Source organism: Polypterus senegalus, chromosome 1 (genome assembly GCF_016835505.1).
Source record: "Polypterus senegalus isolate Bchr_013 chromosome 1, ASM1683550v1, whole genome shotgun sequence".
NCBI classification, from domain to species: Eukaryota; Metazoa; Chordata; class Cladistia; order Polypteriformes; family Polypteridae; genus Polypterus; species Polypterus senegalus.
In genome coordinates this window covers 209,764,565-209,790,030 of record NC_053154.1, presented here as the reverse complement: position 1 = coordinate 209,790,030, position 25,466 = coordinate 209,764,565, and the positions used below count along the sequence as shown (strand labels likewise).

Below are 25,466 nucleotides of genomic sequence, written 5' to 3'. Positions count from 1 at the left end.
AAGTCTCATCTCGCAGGACATGAGTTCTTGATATTTTTTAGTTTATAGTTTAAGAACGAAATAAGAATCTGAAAATCTAACAACATCACATTAAAGTTCAAAAATTCTAAAAAGAAAGATACCAAACATATATATATATATATATATATATATATATATATATATATATAGTGAACGCTGGCCCGGACACAGACAGACGGACATCATAATTTCACCGCACACCGTTTATTTATACTAATATTTACAAGTTTACCACGCAATCACACCCCAGTGCCTCCAGCACCGATCCCCCAAAGTCCAGGCCACACAGTCCTTTTGCCTTTCTTTCCTGGCCGCCTCCAGTCCTCACTCCAGCTCCGTCTTGCTTCCTCCCGACTCTCGCCCCTGACTGGAGGGAGGCGGCCCCTTTTATGGGAACCCGGATGGGCTCCAGCTGCTTCCCGGCACGCCGCCGCAGACACGCCTTTGTGTGGCGGAAGTGCCAGCTGCGCACCCGGAAGTCGTCCGGGTGTCCCCTGTCGTCTTCCCCCCAGCACTTCCTGGTGTGGCAGAAGTGCTGTGCTCCAGGGCTGCTCAGGCAGCGGGGCGCCACCTGGCGGTGGCCACGGGCCCCTACAGGGCTGGGCTTCCATGCCCCCTACCCGAGGCCACCAACGTAACCAGGGCGGGCACCCCCTCGTGGTCTGGTGGAGGTACAGGCCCTCCTCCGGTCCTCCTGGGTGTCCCGGCCGGGCTCCTGCCTCGGCCAGATGTGGCAGATAATGGTCTGGAAGTGGGGCGCCGCCTGGGGGTGACCACGGGCCCCTACAGGGCTAGGCTTTCATGCCCTCTACCCGAGGCCACCAGCGTAACCAGGACGGATGCCCCCTCCCGGTCTGGAGGAGGTACAAGCCCTCCTCTGGTCCTCCTGGGCGTCCCGGCCGGGCGGTAGTTTTTAAAATAATATTTAAAGCGTGACATAAAAACGTCACATAAAATCGCTGCGCAAAATTGTTGCACTTTTAGGCTTAGGGTTTTATATATATAGAGTAGATTTATTTATTTATTGTTTACTGATTTAACAGTCTTGAAAACTCTTCAAATATGAAAATACTTTTTAGTAAAATGTTTTCCCAGTGGCAGTTTATTACCTAAGTTTGAAACACTTAGTCTCAGGTGACAATTTGTTTATAATTCCTCACGTTGAGACATCATCAATTAATCCAATAATATCTTAAAGAGCAAGTGAGAATCTAGAATGTTCTCAGGCACAAACTTCTCAAAGGCTATGCCAATTACATTTGCTAGGCCTCAGTTTAATGTGACTTGTGTGGTATAATAATTTACCACTGGTGGGCCTGACATACCTCTGCTTTGCCCTGGGGACTTTGTTTGCTTATTTTGTTCACATTATTCTTGCATGAATTATTTATTTATGTATCCCTTCATTGTCTGTACTGATGTAAAGCATTTTACACTTGCCAGATGCTCTCCGGAACAGCAATGGAAGTGAGGTAGGATTTTGCCCTGGAAGGGTTCCAAGTCCATCTCAGGACAAATTCACTGCCTGAGGATTATTGGCCCCTTAAATGGTGGATGCAGCCAAGACAAAAGAAGGGCAGAAATCTTATGTGATTGCACAAGTTTGTGGCACGGGCATCAACTGCCAAGATCCACTGGTGATGTGCCATTATATTTATTGTGAGCTCCACATTGGGCCTGAACCCATGTGAGTATATGAGTGCGATTACCTGACAGCCCCGAAATGCATCACTGAGCCAGAGCCTACTGGCGTAGAAGTGAATTAGTATGCTTTGGTAAATTAATAAAATAAGTCACTCAAAACCAATTTGATTATTTACTATTTTCAGTATTTACTAAGTTAGAACCTAGCTAAGAATCTGTATAGCAAAATTGAAATTAACTGATAGCATTGGCAAATTCTCCATGAATGGTACAACACTGCAAGAGTTACATTTAAAGCTGCAGTTCCATAATAAAAGTACTTAAGAATTCTTTTTTTAAATGAACAAAATTGTTTCACTTCTCCTGCCCCACTGATTCTGAGTATCATTTCATTCTGCTGTCCATCACCTAAGTTAACAAATAAGAGTCCTAAAAAGAATTAAGAAGAATCAGGATGAGATATTGAGACAACTTAGCTATTAACTAAACAAACAGGCTTGATAGACTGAATGGTCTCCTGTCGTTAGTCACATTTGTTATGTTCTTATGTTCTAACAAGTGTTTACCAGGAGCTCTGGTCTGTCTACCGGGGTGTGATTCAGCAGGGCACTTAGGCAGTCAATCATCTACTGCTTCATCCAGTTTCAGGTCGCAAGGGCCAAAGCGTATCTGAACAACATAGGGCATGGACTGGATGGGGTGTCAGATCATAACAGGCCACATCTGCTCACATCTGGACAGTTTAGGGTCGACTGTTAACCTAACATGCATGTCTTTGGAATCTGAGACGAAAAGAGGAGATTGGGAGGCTGATTCAAACCCAGTAAACCATGAAGATTCAGAACTATCAACTGTGCCACCATGCTGCCAACTATTAATTTACCAGTCTTTATTTTATAGAGTGTCTTTCACAGACGAATAACCATAAGGCTTACAAAAGTGAAAGACTGTGGAAGATTGACAATACAATGAAATCAGGATCCACATGTTTGATATAGATGTAGCCAATTTAAAGTCAAAACAGAAAAAGTTTTACATGTGAATAGAGTGTGATCACTGATGGAGCTTCAAATACAGATCACGCATGAAAAGTTCTAAACAAAAGGAGACACACAGCTAAAGGAGTGCTGGGTGGGCTTTGGAAGCCATTGGAGACTGGCTTCAGCAGATCTCATATGTGAGATGGACTGATGTAAGGCAATCAGTGATAACAGGCAGTCTGGGGTGTTGGACCGAGTAGATCTGCAGCTCAAGGGTTCACAATGCATTTGATTTGGAGCAACCATTCTAGTGGAGATACACTTCATAACGATGTGAGTCTGGTCACCAACAATAGATGGACTCTCCAATTTGATGGTGACTTTCATCAAATTTTTTAAATTAAGTTATGCCTATTTATTGCTATAATATATTAGGAGCACATTATGAATGACCCCATTATAGTATTGCTAAAGTTTCCTCAAGTAGAGTTGTGGAAGGATCGCATGCCGGATGGTGAAGGAGACAGAGGATGCCACTTAGCCAGATCAATCCTAGGCTCCGGCCTTTGTGATCATGAATTAAACAAATGAGGTTCAGAAAATTAATAGATTCATGAATGGATACGAACCCTAGCCATAACCTAACCCTAATAAGGCAGTGAGAAATATGCAAGATAGATAGATAGATAGATAGATAGATAGATAGATAGATAGATAGATAGATAGATAATAAAAGAATAACTTGGTGTTGCTCAAGCCAGGAATTTGGTGTTGCTTAGTGTTGCTCAAGCCATGGCCAACATTAATAATAATAAGTAAATAAAAAGAAAACACTATTTACCTGGATTTATATAAAATACTAAGGGTCGTCAGTCTGTCATGCAAAATCTCTCAAACCAATGGGGTCTTAATCCTTGATCTTTGTTTTGCTCATTAGCTTATGCTGTGATTGGTGTTAGTTCAAGTGCCCCCCACCCCCTGCCACATTTTGAGTGCCTTAAACAACTCTATATAAATTCAATGACTTCTAAAGCATTCCATGAATTGGACTTGAGTGCTAACTTTGCCACAAAAATTGGTTTTCCGGTGCTTCTCATGACAAACGGGGATGCGGCATTGCTGAAATGAAAAGAACTGTGGAGAGCCCTGCTAACAGTAAGGACCGACTGACTGTTTTCATTGCAACCACCAGTCATCCACTCCGAGCGCAGCACAAAGTCTCAAACAACTAAAGAATTGGAGGTGTTGGTTACCTCTGCCACATTACTGGGCTTCAGTCCTATGTATGCAGAGTGGTGGCACAGCTACGTAACCTGGCTGACAAGAAAACAATAGTCACATGAGCATGTTGTTGGTAACAGAGCCACAGAACATCGGATGGTAGTGAAGGACATTGCAGCAACCTTAGTAAAATAACTTGGGGTACTGTGTTTCGTGACAGGCGCATACACCACCTTTCATTAAGGATCAAAAGTCCAAGTGTTACTAGTCTATCAAATGAAATAAAGAAAAAATCTATTCTCCTTCTTAAACTTCCTAAACTGACTATTGCCCTATCTGCCCATTGGTGTGGCTTCTCCATTTTTGCAATTCCAGATACCACATGGAATTGTATCTCTCTATTTTTTTCTCATTCTCTCTTCCTTATTGTGATCTTTCTTTCAGTTATCCTTTGCTTCAACTCACCTTCTGTGTCTAGACTTATTAGAACATTGGTGGAGATGGCCTTTAAATCATATCCTGGGGTTACTTTCAGGCTCAGTAACATCAATTTTCAAGTCTGCAAAACCTTTAAACTAAATTTTTGGACCAAATGATCTTGGGGACGGAGAATGGTAGTGGCCATTTCCCTGACACTCTCTAATATTCAACAGTTCTTCACCAAAGATCTGTTTAGTTATGAGGAGCACCCTTTGTGTCTATTAGGCCTACTGTATATACCCAAGCCTGAGCATTCTCTTTGAGTAGGCATCCTTTTGGCACTTCTTATGTGTCCCTACTGTTTAGAGACATTCTTTACTAAAAATACGGTCTGTCTGCAATCAATTCTGAAGCTGTAGGTGGCTAAATCTGTTATGTTAAACATGATAGTTTACAGCATACACCCAATTAGGTAGAACAAGTTAAAAGCCATGTTAATATTCCAAGCGGTTCAGGCCTGTGTCTTTGAATCCAGTTGGACTCCCTTGCCTGGGAGGCTTCTATGCTGTGTGCTTTTTCTGATACATTCACAAATCAGCTCTGTCACACTATACACTAAATCCACTGATTCTAAAATGCTCACCACAAGCATTATTTGTTCTCTGTAATTTAGCACATCTCATCTTATTTATGCACATTGAAGATTCATTGCTTCTAATCCAGTAATGCAAATAACATGAACAATCTTCTCTGTATTTAGATGCTGCAAAGAAGCCTTGTGTAGATGCTGGACTTGTTTCTGCCCTGATTCCTCTCCTTGAGAGCTCAGACCAAGAATTACTTCTGCACGCAGGCCGGGCCATCGGAAGGATCTGCTTTGATAACAGTAAGTAGAAGTGAGATGTGATTAGTTTGAATGTTCCTCTAGAAGCAGACAAACTGGTGTTTAGAGCTGGCCCCATTCATAGTGTGGAAGAAATAAATTGGAAATATATTAATAAAAGAAACTTTGTCCCCAACTAGGACATCTTTGAGCCAGGAATCGGGCAGGAGGAAACTTGTTCAATGTGTCTTTTAATTTCTCTTCATGAAATGGGAAATACCTCATTAACATTGTCTACTAAGGGATGGTTCGCGAGCAGAGATGTTGCAGAATGCTTACAGAATAAAGTTAGAGACACAAATTATAGACAACTAAATTTGCATAATACTGCTGAATGACATTTACTTTGATTGGTTAAATGACTTGAGACGTTTTTCAGCAGAGATCATGGTCAGTTTACATTCCCAAAATAAAAATCTTATTCTACTACATTCTTGTCTTACCCATATCTCTTAAGTTGAGCACTTATTCTTTTATGAAAAACTGTGTACCGGACAACTGGCAAGTCTTACTGGGTACATGAAAGAAAACCTTGAGCATTTGATCTCCTTTTTGCTTGTTCTCTCTTCATCTGGTTTCCTAATTAGTTTGCTTAATCCTTTATACTTCTTTAAAGATGAATACTAGTTTTAATATGGACCCTAGATAAATATGTGACCACTTAGATAACTATATTATTCTGTCACAATAGACCAAGTGATTATGATGGACTGCACCTCCATTACAAAGCGTAGACCTAGAAGAACCGGGGCAAAAAACACCTCTGTATTGGGCGTATTAGTGAAGAAGGTAGAAGCTATCTCAAAGACTGATTTCAGAAACATTGGTGATTGAAGAACAATGCACATAATAATCGATAAACTATACCAGACATACTGTGTGGTATACAGAGGATTTTTGTGGTTAACAAAATGTTGAGAAGTTAAACACACTTCAAGTACCTGATGTATGGAGGAGATCAAGTGACATGTGTAAATTAGGAAGCTGTCTCCACCATAGTGCTCAAGAGTGACAACTCTTTTTGTGCATTACTGTATATAATCTTTTTTTTGTTGTTTTGTACAGTTCATTTCCACAGTTAAAAGGGCATTTCATTTCAAACATTGGAGTATTCACAATTCTATTTTTAGTCTGTTAAATATAGACGAACCATCATCAGTTACCTACATTCAACACAACCAGCATGACTCAGATGGGATGAGACAACAAAGAAATCTGAGAAATGAGCACAAAGAAGAGGAGTCTAGCTGAGAAGGTAACACTGTGGCGGTCACCATCCTCTGTCCAGAATTCTTTAGATGACACCACAGGAAGATTGTCTTCAAAGACAGGAAGCTGCTGCATTTTCCATTTTTTGAAGCTTACCTGAGACAAAGAATGGTGGAATACAGCTAGGAGATATATTATTGGTCCATAGTTGTATCCCTTATACTTTCTGCCACATATGGATAATAAAGTGCTGTATAGAAATTCCATCTCAGCACAGTCATCTCATGAAGGATAATCACCAAGATGGATTTTGGATTTCCTGACAGGTTCAGACTGCCAGCAGAGTTTCCTCCATACTAAAACTCTATACAAGCAGACCACTGAGCAGTGTGATGAGCCTCCTTTTGTACTCCCTGTTCATCCCTTAATTGTGTGGCCAGACACAGTTCCACCTCTGTCATTAAGTCTGCTGACCACACCAACATTGTAGGCCTGATCATAACAGTGATGAGATGGTTTAAACAAAAGAGAGTTATCTTCTGACTCAGTGGTGTCAGTTCAAATAATCATTTCTCCCTTAATGTCTGCAAAATCCAATAGCTGGTCAAGGTCTTCAGGAAGCAGCAAAAGACCACGTTGTCATATACATTTCCGGGAATGCTCTTGAGAGGATGTGTGGCTCTAAACTTCTTGCACTGACCACCACTGATGAACTGAAGGGCACATGACATGCCTTTACTTCCTTAGACTCTGAGGAAATGGCAGATTTCTCCATTTGCTCTCACAAACTTCAGTGGTGAAGTCCATCCTCATTGGCTGCATCACATCATGGTATGGCACCTACTCAACTCAACAGCATTAAACCCTATAGAAGGTGGTGAAAGCACTATGGAATATCATAAGTACATCACTCCCTTCTGTTCTGGAAGTTCATAACTCCTTAAAAAAGGCAAGCTGGTTTATTAAAGACTTAAATTACCCTACACAGGCACACTTCTACCACTTCAAATCAGGACTGTCAGCCCTGGCACCACTAGATTCACAGTTATGATCCTCAGGTCATAACTCCACTCAGCAGCTCATACTTACTATACAGCTTCATGAGTGTTTCTACTATATACCTTGATGATGTTTTCATTGTCTGATTTTTTATTGTAATAATCATCATAATAGTAGGATTGTCATGTGTACAGAGTATGAACAAATTCTTAGCAAAATGTCCAACCAATATTCATCATTTAGCCACTCTCTAGTGTCATGATCTGTGGGGGCATACAAGTCAAAAAAATCAGTGTAGCACATTTAATTTGAAAACGGGCTAAGGGAACTTTGAAAAATGCAGAAACAGACACTTTATTATTAATACAGTAAATTACCATGACGGCAGCATGTTGGTGCACTGGGTAGCATTGCCGCTTCACAGATCTCCCCATTTCTGAGTAGGTTTTCCTTCCACATCCCCAAAGATGTGCTCATTAGGTTGGCCATTCCAAATCAGAGCCTGTGATAAATTGGTACTTTGTTCTTGACTGGTTCTTAGGGCGAGTATTGGCAGGTATACAGAGTATGGTGAAATTCTTACTTGTGTGTGCTTATCAACATGCACCACGTGGAGCCACAATCATGGAGTATACTATAACTACATTACCTCAAAACATCTGTCTTTTTCACGTCAAAACTTCTACCTTCTTCACCTCAAAGCTTACTTAGATACATCTGTCTTGCATAGCTTCAAAACTTGTCTTCTATACCACAAATCTTCTCTACTTCAAAACTTTATTATTTTCTCTTCAAAACATCTGTCCTCCTTGCCATCAAAACTTGTCTTCCTTACCTTGAAACCTCCTTAATTTTAAAACTTCTGGCTTCCTTACCTCAAAACTTCCTTACTTTCAAAACTCATCTTCACTACTATCAAACTTTTTTCTTCCTATGCCTCAAAACTACCTTATTTCAAAGCTTGTCTTTCTTACATTTAAAACTTCTGCCATCCTTACCTGAAATAAACTACCTTATGGTGAAGTTATAATAATAACTAAGTTTCTCGCCTGTAACATCATTACACCTGCCTTAATAGACTCTCTGCCCTGTGAATTAAGTAGGATTAAGAATTTTATGCGCTGTTATTACTTTGAAATGGATTTGGGGGTTGGGTTTACACTCCTACCACTCTTTCTGTTTCAGATGCTCAACAGGAGGCGCTAGTTAACAGAGGTGTCATCCCCAGGCTAATGGGCATCTTGCAACAGTACCCTGAAAATGACCCCCTGGTAAACGTGTGTCTCCTCGCCCTTTGTAACTTGGCAGATCTGGGTGAGTTCCACCATACTTATTTTGGAAATGTGGTACTTTATCCTTTTCTTTTTTTTACTTGTTTTGCAAAATTAGATGATTCTTTATCAGACGAGTTGATTTAGTCCATACGTGCACAACAAATCAAAATAAATGTTGACTTATATACAATGTATACTATGGAAGCTCTGAACCACACAATGAATAAATGAGAACTGAATGAGATGCTTTCACGTATGTACGGGATAACTTTTACATATATACAAGATAAAGTTAGATTAAAAAATTTAAAGTGTAAAGTGCGCTTTGAATATCCATTACATATATGAAAATATCTCATACGTATTGCAAACAAGATAAGAGAACAATTATAAAGGTTTGGGGAATCCATCCCATATAATGTCACTACCAACACAATATGGTCACGAGTAATCGTAAAAGACTGAGTCATATGGGACTGATCTGATAAATGGTGGGTTCATTCTTATACTTTCATGGCAGGAAGAGACGGGATAGGAAGGGTAGTGAGGTCAGTAGAGGGGTGTGGTTTTGATCCAGAAGTGGGTGGAGCTTTTTAAAGAGGTCTTCCCTTCTGAAGGTCTGTGGAAAAGGGAGAAAAGGTATGAATGCTGTTCATCAGCCCCAGTCTCTGTTGCTTACCCTTAGCTAAGCCCTTAGACTGCCTCTCATGCACATATGTGTGACAGTATGTAAAATATCCCATAAATACAGGATGTGAAAGTATCCTGTACGTAGATAATTTCATGTACATACAGGATAAGGGTTCTCCCATAATTTTTTTCATTGTACGGTTCAGAGCTTACATAGCATACTATACAGTGTGCTATACACATTTACAAGCACAGTGATGTGAAAAAGTGAGTGCACCCTTTTTTTGGCCCTTTCTCAGTTGAGAAGGTAATTAGAGTTTGCTAACTGAGTGTACTTGATTAGTTGGTGATCAGAAAGTCCTACCTTTAACCAGACCTTTGAAAGTTTAGTCTGGAGCACCAAACCATGTAGATCTCATATAGGCAATTGGAAAGAGTTATAAAGCCATTTCCAAATGATTTGAAGTAAATCATTCAACAGTTAGAAAGTGTATTTTTAAATGGTGAACATTTTACGAGTGTGTGCCGCACTGAATTCACACAAAATTCAACAAGTCGCACTATATGTTCTGAGAATTTCCACCTACTGTAACTCACAAACAACATCCAGGGATCCAAGGCCTCCATGTTAAGTGTTACAATACATGAGTGTACTATCAGAAGAAGACTGAAAGCCAGTGGCTTTATTGAAAAGGTATTGAGGAGGAATCCCCATTCTCTCCAAAAAAAACCTGTTAGCATGGCTGTACCTGAAAGAACTAAAAGACTTCTACAAAAATGTCATCTAGGTAGACAAGAATCACGCACAATTCTACATTTGCTGAAAACCCAATCACACTCTGAACTTCGTACCCAGCATCAATCATGGAGGGGTGATTATTTGGGACTGGTAGTGCAGTCACTGGATCTGAACGCCTCAGAATCATTGAGTCCACCATGAACACCTCTTTTTATACTTGATTCTTCCAAAGGAAGTCTAAGGTGATCTGTTCAACAGCTAGAGTGTACCTAAAAATAGGATCTTGCACCAGGACAATCTGTAACGGAATGGCTGAAAAAGACAAGACTTTGAGGGGGTTTCTAATGGCCAAGTCACCGTCCAGACCTCAACCCGACTCTCTTCTTTAAGAGAGCTGGACTTAAACAAATTCCCAATAAACTGAAGCAGTTGGTGTAAGGTCATTTATGTTAGGTAGAATGCCCAGAGGGGGCTGGGTGGTCTCATGGCCTAGAAACCCCTGCAGATTTTATTTTTTTTCTCCACCCGTCCAGAGTTTTATTTTTGTTTTTTCTGTCCTCCTTGGCCATCAGAACCTACTTTTATTCTATGTTAATTAGTGTCCCCTAATTCTATTTTGTATTTATTTTGTCGTTTTTCTCTTTCTTCATCATGTAAAGCACTTCGAGCTATATCGTTTGTATGAAAATGTGCTATATAAATAAATGTTGTTGTTATTGTTGTAAGGAGGAATAATCCAAAATCCTCCAGCATAATTTAAGAGAATGACAAAGTCATAGGAAGGTAATAATTCAATGCACCGAATCATGGGATGTAAGTACTTCTTTTTTGTTATATAAATTATAACAGTGTAAAATATGTATTGTGTTTTGTGTCGCCTTAGGTGAGATTTATCTAACATGAGGTTCTTGTGAGATGAGTACAATATGGTTAACAATTCTGTCCTTATAACTGTATAGTGGATGCAAAAGTCAAGTATTAATCGAGTGTGTGGCTTTATTATTTATTAGTCCACAGATGCATAGCTTATAGCAATCTTAAAAGACCCAGTTTGCCACGGGTATTTTAGAATTGTCAAGACTTGCATGTTGTCTGTAGAAGAATTCTCACTCCTTCACTTTCAGATTGTGCACGAGAAGCTCTAGAAGATGTGACGGTGGGCCAGGCCCTCATCAGGCAGTTACATCGGGCCAACGATGCTGAACGAAGGCATGTCATCCTGGAGATTCTGGAAGCCCTATCTGAGAATGGTGAGCTGTGTGGATTTCAGGATCTGTAAATCTACAGACATATACTGTTCAGTCAGCTTCTTCTTCATCTTTTTCAGCTTCTATATGGAGTTGATGTTCTTGGTCAATCTTCTCCATACTGCTGCACCTCCTCGCAAGTCAAGCTCTTTTCCTTCAAATCTTCTTTTACTTCATCCATCCACCTCTGCTTTGACCTATCTCACTTTCTCTTCCCCTGTACTTCCACTCCTAGCACTCTTTTTTCACATATTCCTTCTCTCTCCTCACCACATATCCATACCACTTCAACCTACTTTCTTAGATATCTCTCCCACTATTGCTATATCTCAAATTGTCTCAAATGTTGTTCTTTCCTTTTTTACTTTCTCGTATACGAAGTATAGGGAAAGTATTGTAATCATCCAAAAATCTGATGTTGAGATTTTGATGAATCTTGATGTTTTAGACTTCCCTGACTTTCTCGTATACGAAGTATAGAGAAAGTATTGGAATCTTCCAAAAATTCCATTTTCGCGATTTTGATGAATCTCGAATTTTAGACTTCCCTGAGTCCGAAAATAGCATTTTTGGAATTATGTCTGTGTGTCTGTCTCTCAGTGTGTGTGTGTGTAAACATGATAACTTGAGTATGTTTTCAATTAGGTCAACCAAATTTTGCATGCAAGTATTAGGTACAAAAATAATTCTATCAACTTTTGGGCTATTTCTACTAACCAGAAGTGGTACTTTACCTTTTATTCATGCAGCTGCAGAGTCCGATTTATTTAACTTTACTTTTAGAATAATTGTTCAATATATTATTAATTTGATTTGATTTGTTGTTGATGGTTCTTTAATGTACATAATATAAAAATATAATCATTGTCTAACAGTTTACTCCTCAAATATCCATCTCCATATGAGTATACGAGAAAGACTAGGAGAGACCACTCCCGATTTTTTGTAACTGCACACGTCCATGTCAACATTCTCATTTCTGACACATCTAACTTCTTCTCCTGAGCTACATCTACTGCCCATGTCTCACCTCCATATATCATTTCTGGTCTTATGATTGTCTTAAAATCCTTACTTTTAATCTTTGCCTTCTTAGATCACACAATACTCCTGACATCTCCTTTCAACTGTTCCATGCACACTGCACTCTATGAGTTATCTCTGCATCTATTTTTCCATCTTGAGCTACCACTGATCTTAGACACTTAAATGTATCCACTCTTTTGAATTGCTTGCCGAGTACTTGTATGGTAGACCATCTAAGAAAAAGCGTAGGTTACTACTAGAAGAGGTGTTGGTGAGGCCACTTTACCCATGGTCTGAATGTGGAACCAAATGCCCCAGTGCAGTGATGGGGACACTGTGCTGTAAATTGTCACACTTGGGTCACAGATTTGCACAGAGACACAGATGGTTGTAGAAAACAGGAATTTTATTCAAACACTGCAAACAAACATTTGTTTCTTTTTCAAAAGCTTAAACGTGCTCCATGACAAGTCAGAGATGACAGTTCCGCTAGGAGCAGAGAATGTCAGAGAGAGAGAGAGAGAGATAAAAGCGAACAATCAATTTCAAAACTGACAGGCGCTGCACAAGGCTTTTAAGTTAGCAGAGTATCGCGCGAGGCCTGTATTATGCGTTATAGCGCAAGTGAGAAGGTAAGGAGCAATGTGAAGGTAGTCTGTTTTTCAGGAGTTGTGGTTTTCCCAGGGGCATCTGTATCTTCTTGGGGTGTGATCAGCCCTTCAGCTCACACCCTCCCCCTCAGCTTTATTCACATTCCCGTGAATCAAGCGACTCTCTGTACCAGGTTCATTTAGTCGTGATAATCCGTCTGCATTGACGTGTTCAGAACCTGGTCGATGTTTCACTGTGAAACTGTAAGGTTGTAAGCCCAGAAACCATCTCATTAGGCGAGAGTTTGTATCTTTCTGTCGGTATAACCATTGACGTGGAGCATGATCAGTTACCAAAGTGAAGTTTCGTCCCCACAAGTAATAGCGAAGCACTTCCACAGCCCACCTAATTGCCAAGCATTCTTTCTCAATTGTAGAATAATTACGTTCCCTAGGAAGTCATTTGTTACTCAAATATGTAATTGGATGTTCTTCTCCATCAAAAATCTGTGACAGGACTGCGCCCAGCTCACAAAATATGGCGTCATCCTTCAGATGACTCTTAAATCCGAGGTCCTGACTCTTTGTGTTCATAAATCATCCCTAGTCATCCTTCAAAAAGAGTAGGTTTAGATTAGGGGATCACAGCCTCGAGAGGCAGTGCACTGGCACAATTAGTTCCGTAAATAATACCTTATTTAAGGTATTTGAAGCCCATCCATCCTTTATATCTAATACCCTAAGGTGTATCCTGATGTCCAGGCTAAATTGCCCACCACAGCTGAGTCATTCTGGCCCCCTAATCATCCCCTATCTCTAATTGGTCATCTCTCTCCCAACTTAACCACCTAATAGCTAACGAGTGGTAAGAATACTGGTGCAAAAATGGATCATGCAGGTGGATGTTACACATTAGTGGTAGTTGAAGTGGGTCCCTACTCACTCACTGAAGCGCTTTGAGTAGTGAGAAAAGCACTATATAAATGTAAAGAATTGTTATTATATTATAATTAGACTTCATATATTCTATCTTCTTCGTCAAGAGTCATCCAACATTGATGGACTGAAAGCCAGAAGTCTACGTGACCATCATCATCAGGTCCTTCCACGAAAACCCTAAATACAAAGAGGACTGTTTGACTTATGTTTAGGTAGATTGCCCAGAGGGGACTGGGCGGTCTCGTGGTCTGGAACCCCTACAGATTCTATTTTTTTCTCCAGCCTTTGGAGTTTTTTTTTGTTTTTATTGTCCACCCTGGCCATCGGACCTTACTCTTATTCTATGTTAATTAATGTTGACTTATGTTTATTTTTTATTGTGTCTTCTATTTTTCTATTCATTTTGTAAAGCACTTTGAGCTACATTTTTTTGTAGGAATATGTGCTATATAAATAAATGTTGATTGATTGATTGATCTTCTACAGAATATAAAAGCAGATTGATAAGCTATAGTATATGTTTAGGAAAAAACATGTGAGCTTCGAATCAGTGAATCTTGATGCCTCATAATGAATGATATTCTCAATGGCTGGGAAGGTGGCACAGTAGACATGTCTACGCACCCAGAGCACAGTTGGCATGTTCTCCCTGTGGCCTCACACTTTTTTCATTCATAGATGTGAGTGTCAAGGTAAATGGTCACTGAACTCGCTTTGTAAGAGTGTGTGCCCCACATAATAGACTGGTATCATTGGCTAGCCTAGCACTTTATGCTGCACAGGTTAGGCTGTAGCCACCTGGCACCCTACAGGGAATAAACAGGTTCAGGAATTGGATCATCTTCAGGTTATTTCCAATATCTAAAATGTTCAATGAGGTTTATAATCTGAGAATCAGAGAATCAAAGGCAATGGTTATGGGGCAGTATGGTCTGTAATGATAGCACTTTGATTTTGTGTCCAATACATCTCATTTATGATACTGACGGGATCATATCCAGATATAAATGAACAACTTTGTAACATTTAAGTACACTATAATGCCAGGGGAGGTGGGTGGTCTTTAGGCCTTGGAACCTCTAGAGGTTTATTGTTATTCACTGTTATTTTGTATGGTTATTTTACATGTATTTTCAGATTGAAATCAACTCTAACCAACTTGTGTCTAAATTACGAGTTAAGCATTTTTTCATACAGATTATTTTCATTTTATATGAATATTCTTTTATCATTATTTTGCTTGTTTTCAGGCTGCCATTTTGTACACTTTTGATCTGCCATGGCCATGTTGTCACTGCCCTTGTGGCCTGCTAGTTACACCTCCAGCAGTCCAGTCTTTTGTTATCTGTATATGCTGAAGTGCTATAGAAACACACATTGTAGTTTTTATTTTTCTCAGAAGCACCATGTCACCTTCTCAATCAGAAGTCATTTAAACTGCATATGACTTGCATTGAGATCCTAGGTCTCCTCTGGGTAACCTCACCCCAATCACCCCAATTTCCAATCCAAGCAAGGCTTGTTACAAATGTCATTTCTGACTAAGGAGGTGACTTTGGATTCATTTCCTGATTGTATTCCTCCCCTTATCATCAAAGGCTTCCGCTGTGCGGTGTATGTTGAAATCATTTTTTGGCTCGTTTCAATACTTTGTGCAATGACAGAAAGGTTTTTGTTCTGAGTTGTGCACATGTGCGGTGAACATGACAATGCATGTACTTTTGGCAGATGTGCTGAAGCTGCAGTTCGTGGACTCGGGAGTTCCAGAGGCACTAACTGAAATGATTAAGAGACTGCAAGAACAGTCGAAGGACTTGCCCGAGGCTCCTGACCTGTGCAGCATCAGGTCAGCTTCCAAAGTCCTTGTCACTTTGCTGCTGGGAGGTGAGTACTCAAACCAAAGGAGCAGGTGGGAGAGTTTTGTGACATGCTTAACCTCATCTCAGACTGATAGTTACCTCCATTTTGTTTGCAGATGAGCCCATGCAGAAGTGTTTTAGAGATGGTACTGGTCAGCTCTATGAGGTCATCTTGTCCTGGTTGCAGGAAGACAACACAGACCTGCAGCGTTCTGGAGCTCTTGCAATAGCTAACTTTGCTCGAAATGGTAGGTGTTGTGGCCACATACACAGGGCTCCTCTCAGTGTTGGTCAGCTTCTTTGGGCTTTTTGCAAGGGGAGTTTTGAGAGCATTGGCATACATCTGTTACATCAATTCTGTTTTAGTATATACAATACAAGACAGACACACAAGCTTCTCTTGTATTTGTGAGGTTCAAAACATGCATGTTCCTTATTCCTTGTCGTGATTTTCTATTCATTGTCCTGCTGGCCGAATATAATACAATTTATTTTTGTATAGCCCATATATTGTATAGGCAGTTCAAAGACAGACCCCATTCCAGGTAGGTTGGGCGTGCAGTGGGTGTCAAAAAGAAGGGGGCCAATACAACACAGAGAAGAAAACACAAGTAATACTAAAATATTACAAGTACAGAGCAGAAATGAACAGTATATGATATCACATAATACGATTTGGATTTGTTCAGCGTCCTGGAGACCTCAGCCATCAAGCTGCCTTCTCCTATTGGCCATTCCACACCTGAGTTATTGCTGGGCTAGGCAATCCAATGAAAGGACTCCCCCTTACCCGATGATTCCTACCCGATGACTTTACCTTAGGCAGGCAAAACAACTTGGCAAGTGGGCAGTGGCACCAAGTGCCACATTTGAGTACCAAGAAGAGAAACAGAATCCGTGAGGGTTATTAACAAATAAATCATAACTATCATACTATGCTCTTTGGTTCCTAACTCAGGCATGCAAAGGGCCCAACCTGTCTGACCAAAGAGAAAATGAAACATGTTTAATTTTATACTAGCTAATCGCAGACTAGTTGATTTCAGTCTGTATGTCACATTAGATGATCAGCTTTATAAGAGTGCGCCACCGACTACTTCTGACTGTCTTAAGATTATATAAATGAAGTCAATGACAGAAAATCTGTCTAATGTGACATGGACTTAAGTTCTGAGATGCACCAGGCTGCTCTCCTCCTCACAGCTTCAATTGCTGTTATTTTTTTTGTAGCAAAGTGACCAGAACTGCAAACAATACTTCAGCTGTGGTCTCACTAGTGCATTATTTATGGTCTAACCCTAACAATATCCCTCAGAAGTACGTAAGAGTTGTACAGGATATGTATTAGGGGAGTGTGACTGTGGTGAGGTCTGCGGTAGGAGTGACGGATGCATTCAAGTTGGAGGTGGGATTACATCAGGGATCGGCTCTGAGCCCTTTCTTATTCACAATGGTGATGGACAGGTTGACAGACGAGATTAGGCAGGAGTCCCCGTGGACTATGATGTTTGCTGATAACATTGTGATTTGTAGCGATAGTAGGGAGCAGGTTGAGGAGTCCCTGGAGAGGTGGAGATATCCTCTAGAGAGGAGAGGAATGAAGATCAGTAGAAACAAGACAGAATACATGTGTGTAAATGAGAGGGAGGTCAGTGGAATGGTGAAGATGCAGGGAGTAGAGTTGGCGAAGGTGAATGAGTTTAAATACTTGGGATCAACAGTACAGAATAATGGGGATTGTGGAAGAGAGGTGAAAAAGAGAGTGCAGGCACAGAGGAATGGGTGGAGAAGAGTGTCAGGAGTAATTTGTGACAGACGGGTATCAGCAAGAGTGAATGGGAAGGTCTACAGGACGGTAGTGAGACCAGCTATGTTATATGGGTTGGAGACAATGGCACTAACCAGAAAGCAGGAGACAGAGCTGGAGGTGGCAGAGTTAAAGATGCTAAGATTTACATTGGGTGTGACGAGGATGGATAAGATTAGAAATGAGTACATTAGAGGGTCAGCTCAAGTTGGACGGTTGGGAGACAAAGTCAGAGTCGAGTTTGCGTTGGTTGGGACATGTGCAGAGGAGAGATGCTGGGTATATTGGGAGAAAGATGCTAAGGATAGAGCTGCCAGGGAAGAGAAAAAGAGGAAGGCCTAAGAGGAGGTTTATGGATGTTTAGAAAGGACATGCAGGTGATGGGGGTAACAGAGCAAGATGCAGAGGACAAAAAGATATGGAAGAAGATGATCCGCTGTGGCAACCCCTAACGGGAGCAGTTGAAAGAAGAAGTAGTAGTCTGTAAAGACACTATTCCTTAAAATTAATTTATCCTGCTGCTGAAGATCATACCAGGCCCTACAATGTCTCTAGCTAACTCTTTACAGACCTTAAAACCACAAAACTCAATTCCTAGAATCTCAACGCTAAAACTGGAGGTATTAATTTCTGTACTGTACACAAAGAAGTCAAAGCAAAACAATACAAATAGCTGATGGCACTTCACTTCTCCATTAACTTGGATCCTGAAGCAAGTTGGGGTTTGGCCATGTTAGTCTGAATTTTCCATTGTCTTATAAATCTCACGTCTTTTCTTAAAACATTACAGAAAATGGATTGAGGCAATGGCCCTAATTATTTTGGGCTTGTAATTGAGTAAGCATGCTGGCTTGGCAAGCCATTAGAGAAAACAACTGCAAGCATAAGAGTTTATGTCAGGACTCGAGGCATTAAGAGGTGTATTTCTAAGCCAAAACCAAACAACGGACCACATACATGCTATATAGCTACATGTAAAATAGACACAGGTTTGGATTTACTAAGCTATCCGGATTAGTTAGCCCGTTCTCCTCTTGATTTCACCCTTAGACAATAACTGCACTCGGATGGTGGCACAGGGTGCCGTCTTTCAGATCTTGGCATTGTTGGAGCGGCACGTAAAAGATGGAGATGTAGCAGTCCAGCATGCAGCACTAAGTGCGCTCAGGAATCTTGCAATACCAGGTAAGTATGCACTGAATAATAAAAATAAAATAATGTTTTGATTTCAGTTCACCCCCTTCAGTAAGTGAGGACCAAAGTCTTAAACTACGCTCAGCCAGCACAGACAATAATAGTAGGGTAGGACCAACATTTATCTGATTCCTGCTCACCTGGACCTGATTTTACAGGTCCTCGGAGTGCCACTGATTATCACTTGGGCCAGCAAATGTTTTCTATAAAAAGTTGCGCAAACACGACTTCTAATTTTTTTGTAAAATTATGCTAGCCAGGTCAGAGAAAAACGTTTTCTTCCTCACAGCATGAGACTGGGACCAAATACGTCTGTATGGAGTTTGCATGTTCTCCCTGTGTCCTATGTGGGCACCTCTCAAAAAAAATAAGCAGTGCCATACACTCTTTTCCTGTCTTTCTTCAAGTGCTTTCAGGATATGCTTCAGTCGCCCGCAACCATATAACACATAGGTCCATAAATATTTGGACAGAGACAACTTTTTTCTAATTTTGGTTCTGTACATTACCACAATGAATTTTAAATTAAACAACTCAGATGCAGTTGAAGTGCAGACTTTCAGCTTTAATTCAGTGGGTTGAGCAAAAAGATTGCATAAAAATGTGAGGCAACTAAAGCAGTTTTAACACAATCCCTTTATTTCAGGGGTTCAAAAGTAATTGGACAAATTAAATAACTGGAAATAAAATGTTCATTTCTAATACTTGGTTGAAAACCCTTTGCTGGCAATGACAGCCTGAAGTCTTGAACTCATGGACATCACCAGATGCTGGGTTTCCTCCTTTTTAATGCTCTGCCAGGCCTTTACTGTAGTGGCTTTCAGTTGTTGTTTGTTTGTGGGCCTTTCTGTCCGAAGTTTAGTCTTCAACAAGTGAAATGCATGCTCAATTGGGTTAAGATCAGGTGACTGACTTGGCCATTCAAGAATTTTCCACTTCTTTGCTTTATGAAACTCCTGGGTTGCTTTGGCTGTATGTTTTGGGTCATTGTACATCTGTATCATGAAACGCCGCCCAATCAATTTGACTGCATTTATCTGGATTTGAGAAGACAGTACGTCTCTGAACACCTCAGAATTCATTCGGCTGCTTCTGTCCTGTGTCAAATCATCAATAAACAGTAGTGTCCCAGTGCCACTGGCAGCTATGCACTCCCAAGCCATCACACTGCCTCCACCGTGTTTCACAGATGATGTGGTATGCTTTGGATAATGAGCTGTTCCACGCCTTCTCCATACTTTTTTCTTGCCATCATTCTGGTAGAGGTTGATCTTGGTTTCATCTGTCCAAAGAATGTTTTTCCAGAACTGTGCTGGCTTTTTTAGATGTTCTTTAGCAAAAGTCCAATCTAGCCTTTCTATTCTTGAGGCTTATGAGTGGCTTGCACCTTGCAGTGCACCCTCTGTATTTACTTTCATGCAGTCTTCTCTTTATGGTAGACTTGGATATCGATACGCTGACCCCTGGAGAGTGTTGTTCACTTGGTTGGCTGTTGTGAAGGGGTTTCTCTTCACCATGGAAATGACTCTGCGATCATCCACCAGTGTTGTCTTCCGTGGACGTTCAGGTCTTTTTGCATTGCTGAGTTAACCAGTGCTTGCTTTCTTTCTCAGGATGTACCAAACTGTAGATTTTGCCACTCGTAATATTGTAGCAATTTCTCGGAATGTTTTTTTCTGTTTTTGCAGCTTAAGGATGGCTTCTTTCACCTCCATGGAGAGCTCCTTTGACCGCATGTTGTCTGTTCACAGCAAAATCTTCCACATGCAAGCACCACACCTCAAATCAACTCCAGGCCTTTTATCTGCTTAATTGATAATGACATAATGACGGACTTGAACACACCTGCCCATGAAATAGCCTTTGAGTCAATTGTCCAATTACTTTTGAGCCCCTGAAATGAAGGGACTGTGTTAAAAAAATGCTTTAGTTGTCTCACATTTTTATGCAATCTTTTTGTTCAACCCACTGAATTAAAGCCGAAAGTCTGCTCTTCAACTGCATCTGAGTTGTTCCATTTAAAATTCATTGTGGTAATGTACAGAACCAAAATTAGAAAAAAGTTGTCTCTGTTCAAATATTTATAGACCTAACTGTATGTTGTACATGTGTCGTCCTCAGTTTGATTGTTCAACTCCTGCCGTCTTACCCATGAGTCAAAGTAGATGCCCTGCAGCTACACCTCAGAGTTTCACTAGTGCTAATGCTGTGTTACCTTGTGAGATAACAACACAGTGATCCACAGTATTACACAATGAGATACACCATATTGCCAAAAGTACTGGGACGCCTGCCTTTACACACACACACAAACTTTAATGACATCCCATTCTTAACACATAGACTTTAATTTGGAGTTGGCCCACCCTTTGCAGCTATAACAGCTTCAGATCTTCTGGGAAGACATTCCACAAGAGTTAGGAGTGTATTTATGGGGAATATTTGACCATTCTTCCAGGAGACCATTTGTGAGGTCAGACACCGATGGTGGACGAGAAGGCCTGGCTCACAGTCTCCCTTCTAATTCATCCTAACAGTGTTCTGTCAGGTTGTGGTCAGGGCTCTGTGCAGGTCAGTCAAGTTCCTCCACACCAAACTTGCTCATCCATTTCTTAAGACTTTGCTTTTTGCACTGGTGCAGTCATGTTCAAACAGGAAGGGGCCATCCCTGTTCCCACAATGTTGGGAGCATGAAATTGTCCAAACTGGCTTTGTCTGCTGAAGCATTAAGAGTTCCTTTCACTGGAACTAAGGGGCCAAGCCCAACCTCTGAAAAACAACCCCACATCATAATCCCTCCTCCACCAAACTTTACCCTTGGCATAATGAAGTCAGGCAAGTACCGTCCTGCTGGCACTGCTCTGGAGTCCATTGGTGGTGTGCTTTACCCACAGCATCTGACATTTTGCATTGCACTTGATGGTGTAAGGTTTGGCTGCAGCAGCTCGGCCATGGAAATCCATCCCATGAAGCTTTCTACACACTGTTCTTAAGCTTTTGGAAGTCTGTAGCTATTGAAGCTGCAGAAAGTTGGCGACTTCTGCACACTGTCTGCCTCAGCAGGTGTGGCCCCTGCCCTGTGATTTGATGTGGCCTACCACTTCATGGCTGAGTTGCTGTTGTTCCCAATGGCTTCCACTTTTTTATACCAATAACAGTTGACCATGGAATATTTCGTAGTGAGGAAATTTCACGAATGGACTTACTGCACAGGTGGCATCCTCTCATGGAACCACGCTTGAATTCACTGAGCTCCTGAGAGCGACCCATTCCTTCAAAAATGTTTGTAAAAGCAGTCAGCATGCCTAGGTGCTTGACTTTATAAACCTGTGGCCATGGATGTGATTGGAACCCCTGAATTCAATGATTTGGAGGAGTGAGCCAATTTTTGGCAATATAGTCTATAAAACCCAGCAAACCATCACACATTTTAATTGCTTCTAGGCATCTAGGTGCAGAAGTTGACAAGACCACTGCAAGTCCTAGCATTTTCTTTTTCCACACAATGCAAATTACTAAGTGGAATATTGCTTCCTTCATATAACTTTACATTAAAAAGGTCATTTATTCATCTAACACTTCTGAGCTGGTACAGTGGATTTAAGGCAGTGTCCTCTGCTGGACAGAAGGCCAGTCTATCCCAGTACACTCACTCATTCACTCATCCCATGCTAGTTTAACATCACAGTCAGTCTACAAACCCCTGAGATGTTGGGAGACATCCTGGAGAATTTCCTCTGAGGACCTAGGCAGACAGGTCATTAAGAGTTTTTATTTACTTCATCCCAAACTTTCAATAAATGACTTAGACATGACATGACATTCTAAAACCCATAATGAGTGCAAGGCAGTCACCAATTCTGGACAGAATGGCAGGCAGTCCATCAAAGGGCTGATTCACCCACCAATTAACTTAACACGCATCTTTCAGATGTGGGAGGAAATCCACAGCAGCCAGACAGGGGAATAAAAAAAGTTGTGGAGGCATAGGCAGAGCATTGAAAGTTCACACAGAAAGTGACTAAGCGTAGGTTTCAATCCAAGGATGACGTAGCACTAACCACAGCACCACCAGGCTGCCCAGCACAAAGAAATCTATACACCTGCAGAACACCTACAACTTCTGGTGTCCTCTTTCATTGATCAAAGTGCTTTAAATAGCAGAAGAGGACAATTTACTTCCTTTCTAGTGGGAAGCAGTTCAAAATGCTTTAATAGATTCGGAAGACATTAACACAAATAATAAAAATAAGTAAATAAATGAATATGATTTGAATCATTTTAGTGCAGTTGATCCATTTAAGCTCACAAGGCATTTTTAAAAACTTCACACATCATATTGGATACTGTTGTAAAAGTCATAACAGCATTAATCACAAGAAAGTATGAACTGAACACATCGATTTGTTTCGTGCCATGCCAAAGCCTTGCTCTTAGGAGGTTTCACTGAAAAACGTATTTACAAAAGTAAATCTCTCCAGTGAAAATAAACTAACCTAAACCCGAAGAAATCCAAAATATTTCTCTCTTGTAATTTAATTTTTTTAAATCAGTTATAACTAACTAAACAATTACTTGAAATCTTTAAAGAAATAAAAAAGCTAGCTAAATGCTGTATCTCCAACAAATATCAAAAACAGCAGTCTTAGTCTTTCAGGGTCATGGAGGACCAGAGCCTACCCTGGCAGCACTGGGTGGAAAGCAGGAACCAACACTGAACAAATGTTCATGAAAGTTGTGCACAGGCTGCATTCATTCACAATGGGGAGAGGTAACCTAAAACACTCGTCTCAGGGATGTGAAAATGCCAGCAGACATGGGGAAACCATCCAGAAAGAATAATCGCAATGCTCAAGGTTTCCCAGGGTGACTCATACTGACCCCCGGGACTTCCTCCCTTCCACAAACAGATTCAGATTTGGTCACTATTACTGAAGCTGCACAACAGTAAACTTTATTAGAGACTTTGTTTTCACATCTGTTAGTGAGTGGGTCATGGAGATTTGAATGTTTCTGATTGCAGCTGCCAACAAGGTGCAAATGCTTGAAGATGGGCTTTTAGAGCGCATTCGGATGCTTCTCTGCTCAGATATGCCACCAGTCCAATTCAAGCTGCTGGGGATGCTGCGCATGATGGTTGACGGTCAAGGTAAAGCAGAAGCCCTTCTGTTGCTAATCTAAACCCACACTGTGGTATCTCTAAGGATCCTTACACTTCATTAAATCATATGTGGTTCATTTCTCTACCCTGTACATGACAATACTACAACTGCTATGACTAGAAGAGGCAGCTGCAGTGCTGGGGACAGACCAGGCTCTACTGTCCAAGATAACAGAGTGGTGTGGATCTCAAGAACATGCTGGTGTTCGAGGAGAAGCAAACAGACTGTTGGCTGCTCTAATCAGACACAGCCGAGCACCGGTGAGAAGTCGCATTTAACTGATTAACTGTTAATTAACTAATCAAATTAGTGTTGATGGTATTTTATTTTATGGATAGTTCAAAACAGCAGATTTGAAAGTACTTTATGTCCCCTTCCCAGTATACAGCAGTGACTTCATCTTTCCTTTTATTAGGAAGTTGTTTATGCTGTGATACAAGCCAATGGTGGGAAGCATTTAATATCCATGGCAAGAAGTGAACATGTCATTATGCAGAATGAAGCTTTGATTGCACTGGCCATTGCCTCAGCTGTCACAATAGGTGAGACGCAAGTAAATATGCTTTGATGGCAGAAAGGGGCTATATGACTTTAAGACGACAGAAACCCGTATGACTGAGCACTGTGATCTAACAGGCCAAAACCAGGTAATATTAAACGGCACAAAAACTTATTCTGTCAAACTCTTAACCAGAGTGGTGTATCTGGCTGGATACTATCTTACTATAGTTCTGAACAAACTGTTAAGGCACAAGACTGACATTTATGCAAAGAATCATAGTTCAGAGAAAAGTGCAGCATTTTATGTTATTGCTGACAAAAGAGACTTACTTCAAAAATGAGGGTCTGCATAAAAGGTAATTAAGTGGCACAGATCTAGGCAAAGAATCACTCTTCATGCCATGATTATCTTGATACAGGTTATATACCATATAAATAAATAAATAAATATATACTGCTCAAAAGAATTAAAGGAACACTTTTTAATCAGAGTATAGCATAAAGTCAATGAAACTTATGGGATATTAAGCTGGTCAGTTAAGTAGCAGAGGGGGTTGTTAATCAGTTTCAGCTGCTGTGGTGTTAATGAAATTAACAACAGATGCACTAGAGGGGCAACAATGAGATGACCCCCAAAACAGGAATGGTTTAACAGGTGGAGGCCACTGACATTTTTCCCTCCTCATCTTTTCTGACTGTTTCTTCACTAGTTTTGCATTTGGCTACAGTCAGTATCACTACTGGTAGCATGAGGCGATACCTGGGCCCTACAGAGGTTGCACAGGTAGTCCAACTTCTCCAGGATGGCACATCAATACATGTCATTGCCAGAAGGTTTGCTGTGTCTCCCTGCACAGTCTCAAGGGCATGGAGGAGATTCTAGGAGACAAGCAGTTACTCTAGGAGAGCTGGAGAGGGCCATAGAAGGTCCATAACCCATCAGCAGGACTGGTATCTGCTCCTTTGGGCAAGGAGGAACAGGATGAGCACTGCCAGAGCCCTACAAAATGACCTCCAGCAGGCCACTGGTGTGAATGTCTCTGACCAAACAACCAGAAAGACTTCATGAGGGTGACCCAAGGGCCCCATGTCCTCTAATGGGCCCTGAGCTCACTGCCCAG

At 40.9% G+C, this 25,466-nt stretch overlaps 1 protein-coding gene across 3 annotated transcripts in view; it reads left to right on the top strand.

Moving 5' to 3' along the window:
• Positions 1–25,466, top strand: part of si:dkey-191g9.5 (rap1 GTPase-GDP dissociation stimulator 1) — a 57,539-nt gene that overhangs the window by 29,727 nt on the left and 2,346 nt on the right. For 2 of the 3 annotated variants that reach the window (XM_039768022.1, XM_039768026.1), the window contains 9 exons: positions 5,047–5,172; positions 8,563–8,691; positions 11,145–11,270; positions 15,551–15,706; positions 15,798–15,929; positions 18,539–18,673; positions 23,706–23,831; positions 23,965–24,104; positions 24,260–24,386. In XM_039768022.1, coding sequence (XP_039623956.1) covers positions 5,047–5,172; positions 8,563–8,691; positions 11,145–11,270; positions 15,551–15,706; positions 15,798–15,929; positions 18,539–18,673; positions 23,706–23,831; positions 23,965–24,104; positions 24,260–24,386 — 1,197 coding nt within the window. The remainder of the gene's footprint in view (positions 1–5,046; positions 5,173–8,562; positions 8,692–11,144; positions 11,271–15,550; positions 15,707–15,797; positions 15,930–18,538; positions 18,674–23,705; positions 23,832–23,964; positions 24,105–24,259; positions 24,387–25,466) is intronic. The other variant, XM_039768032.1, reaches the window with a different exon arrangement.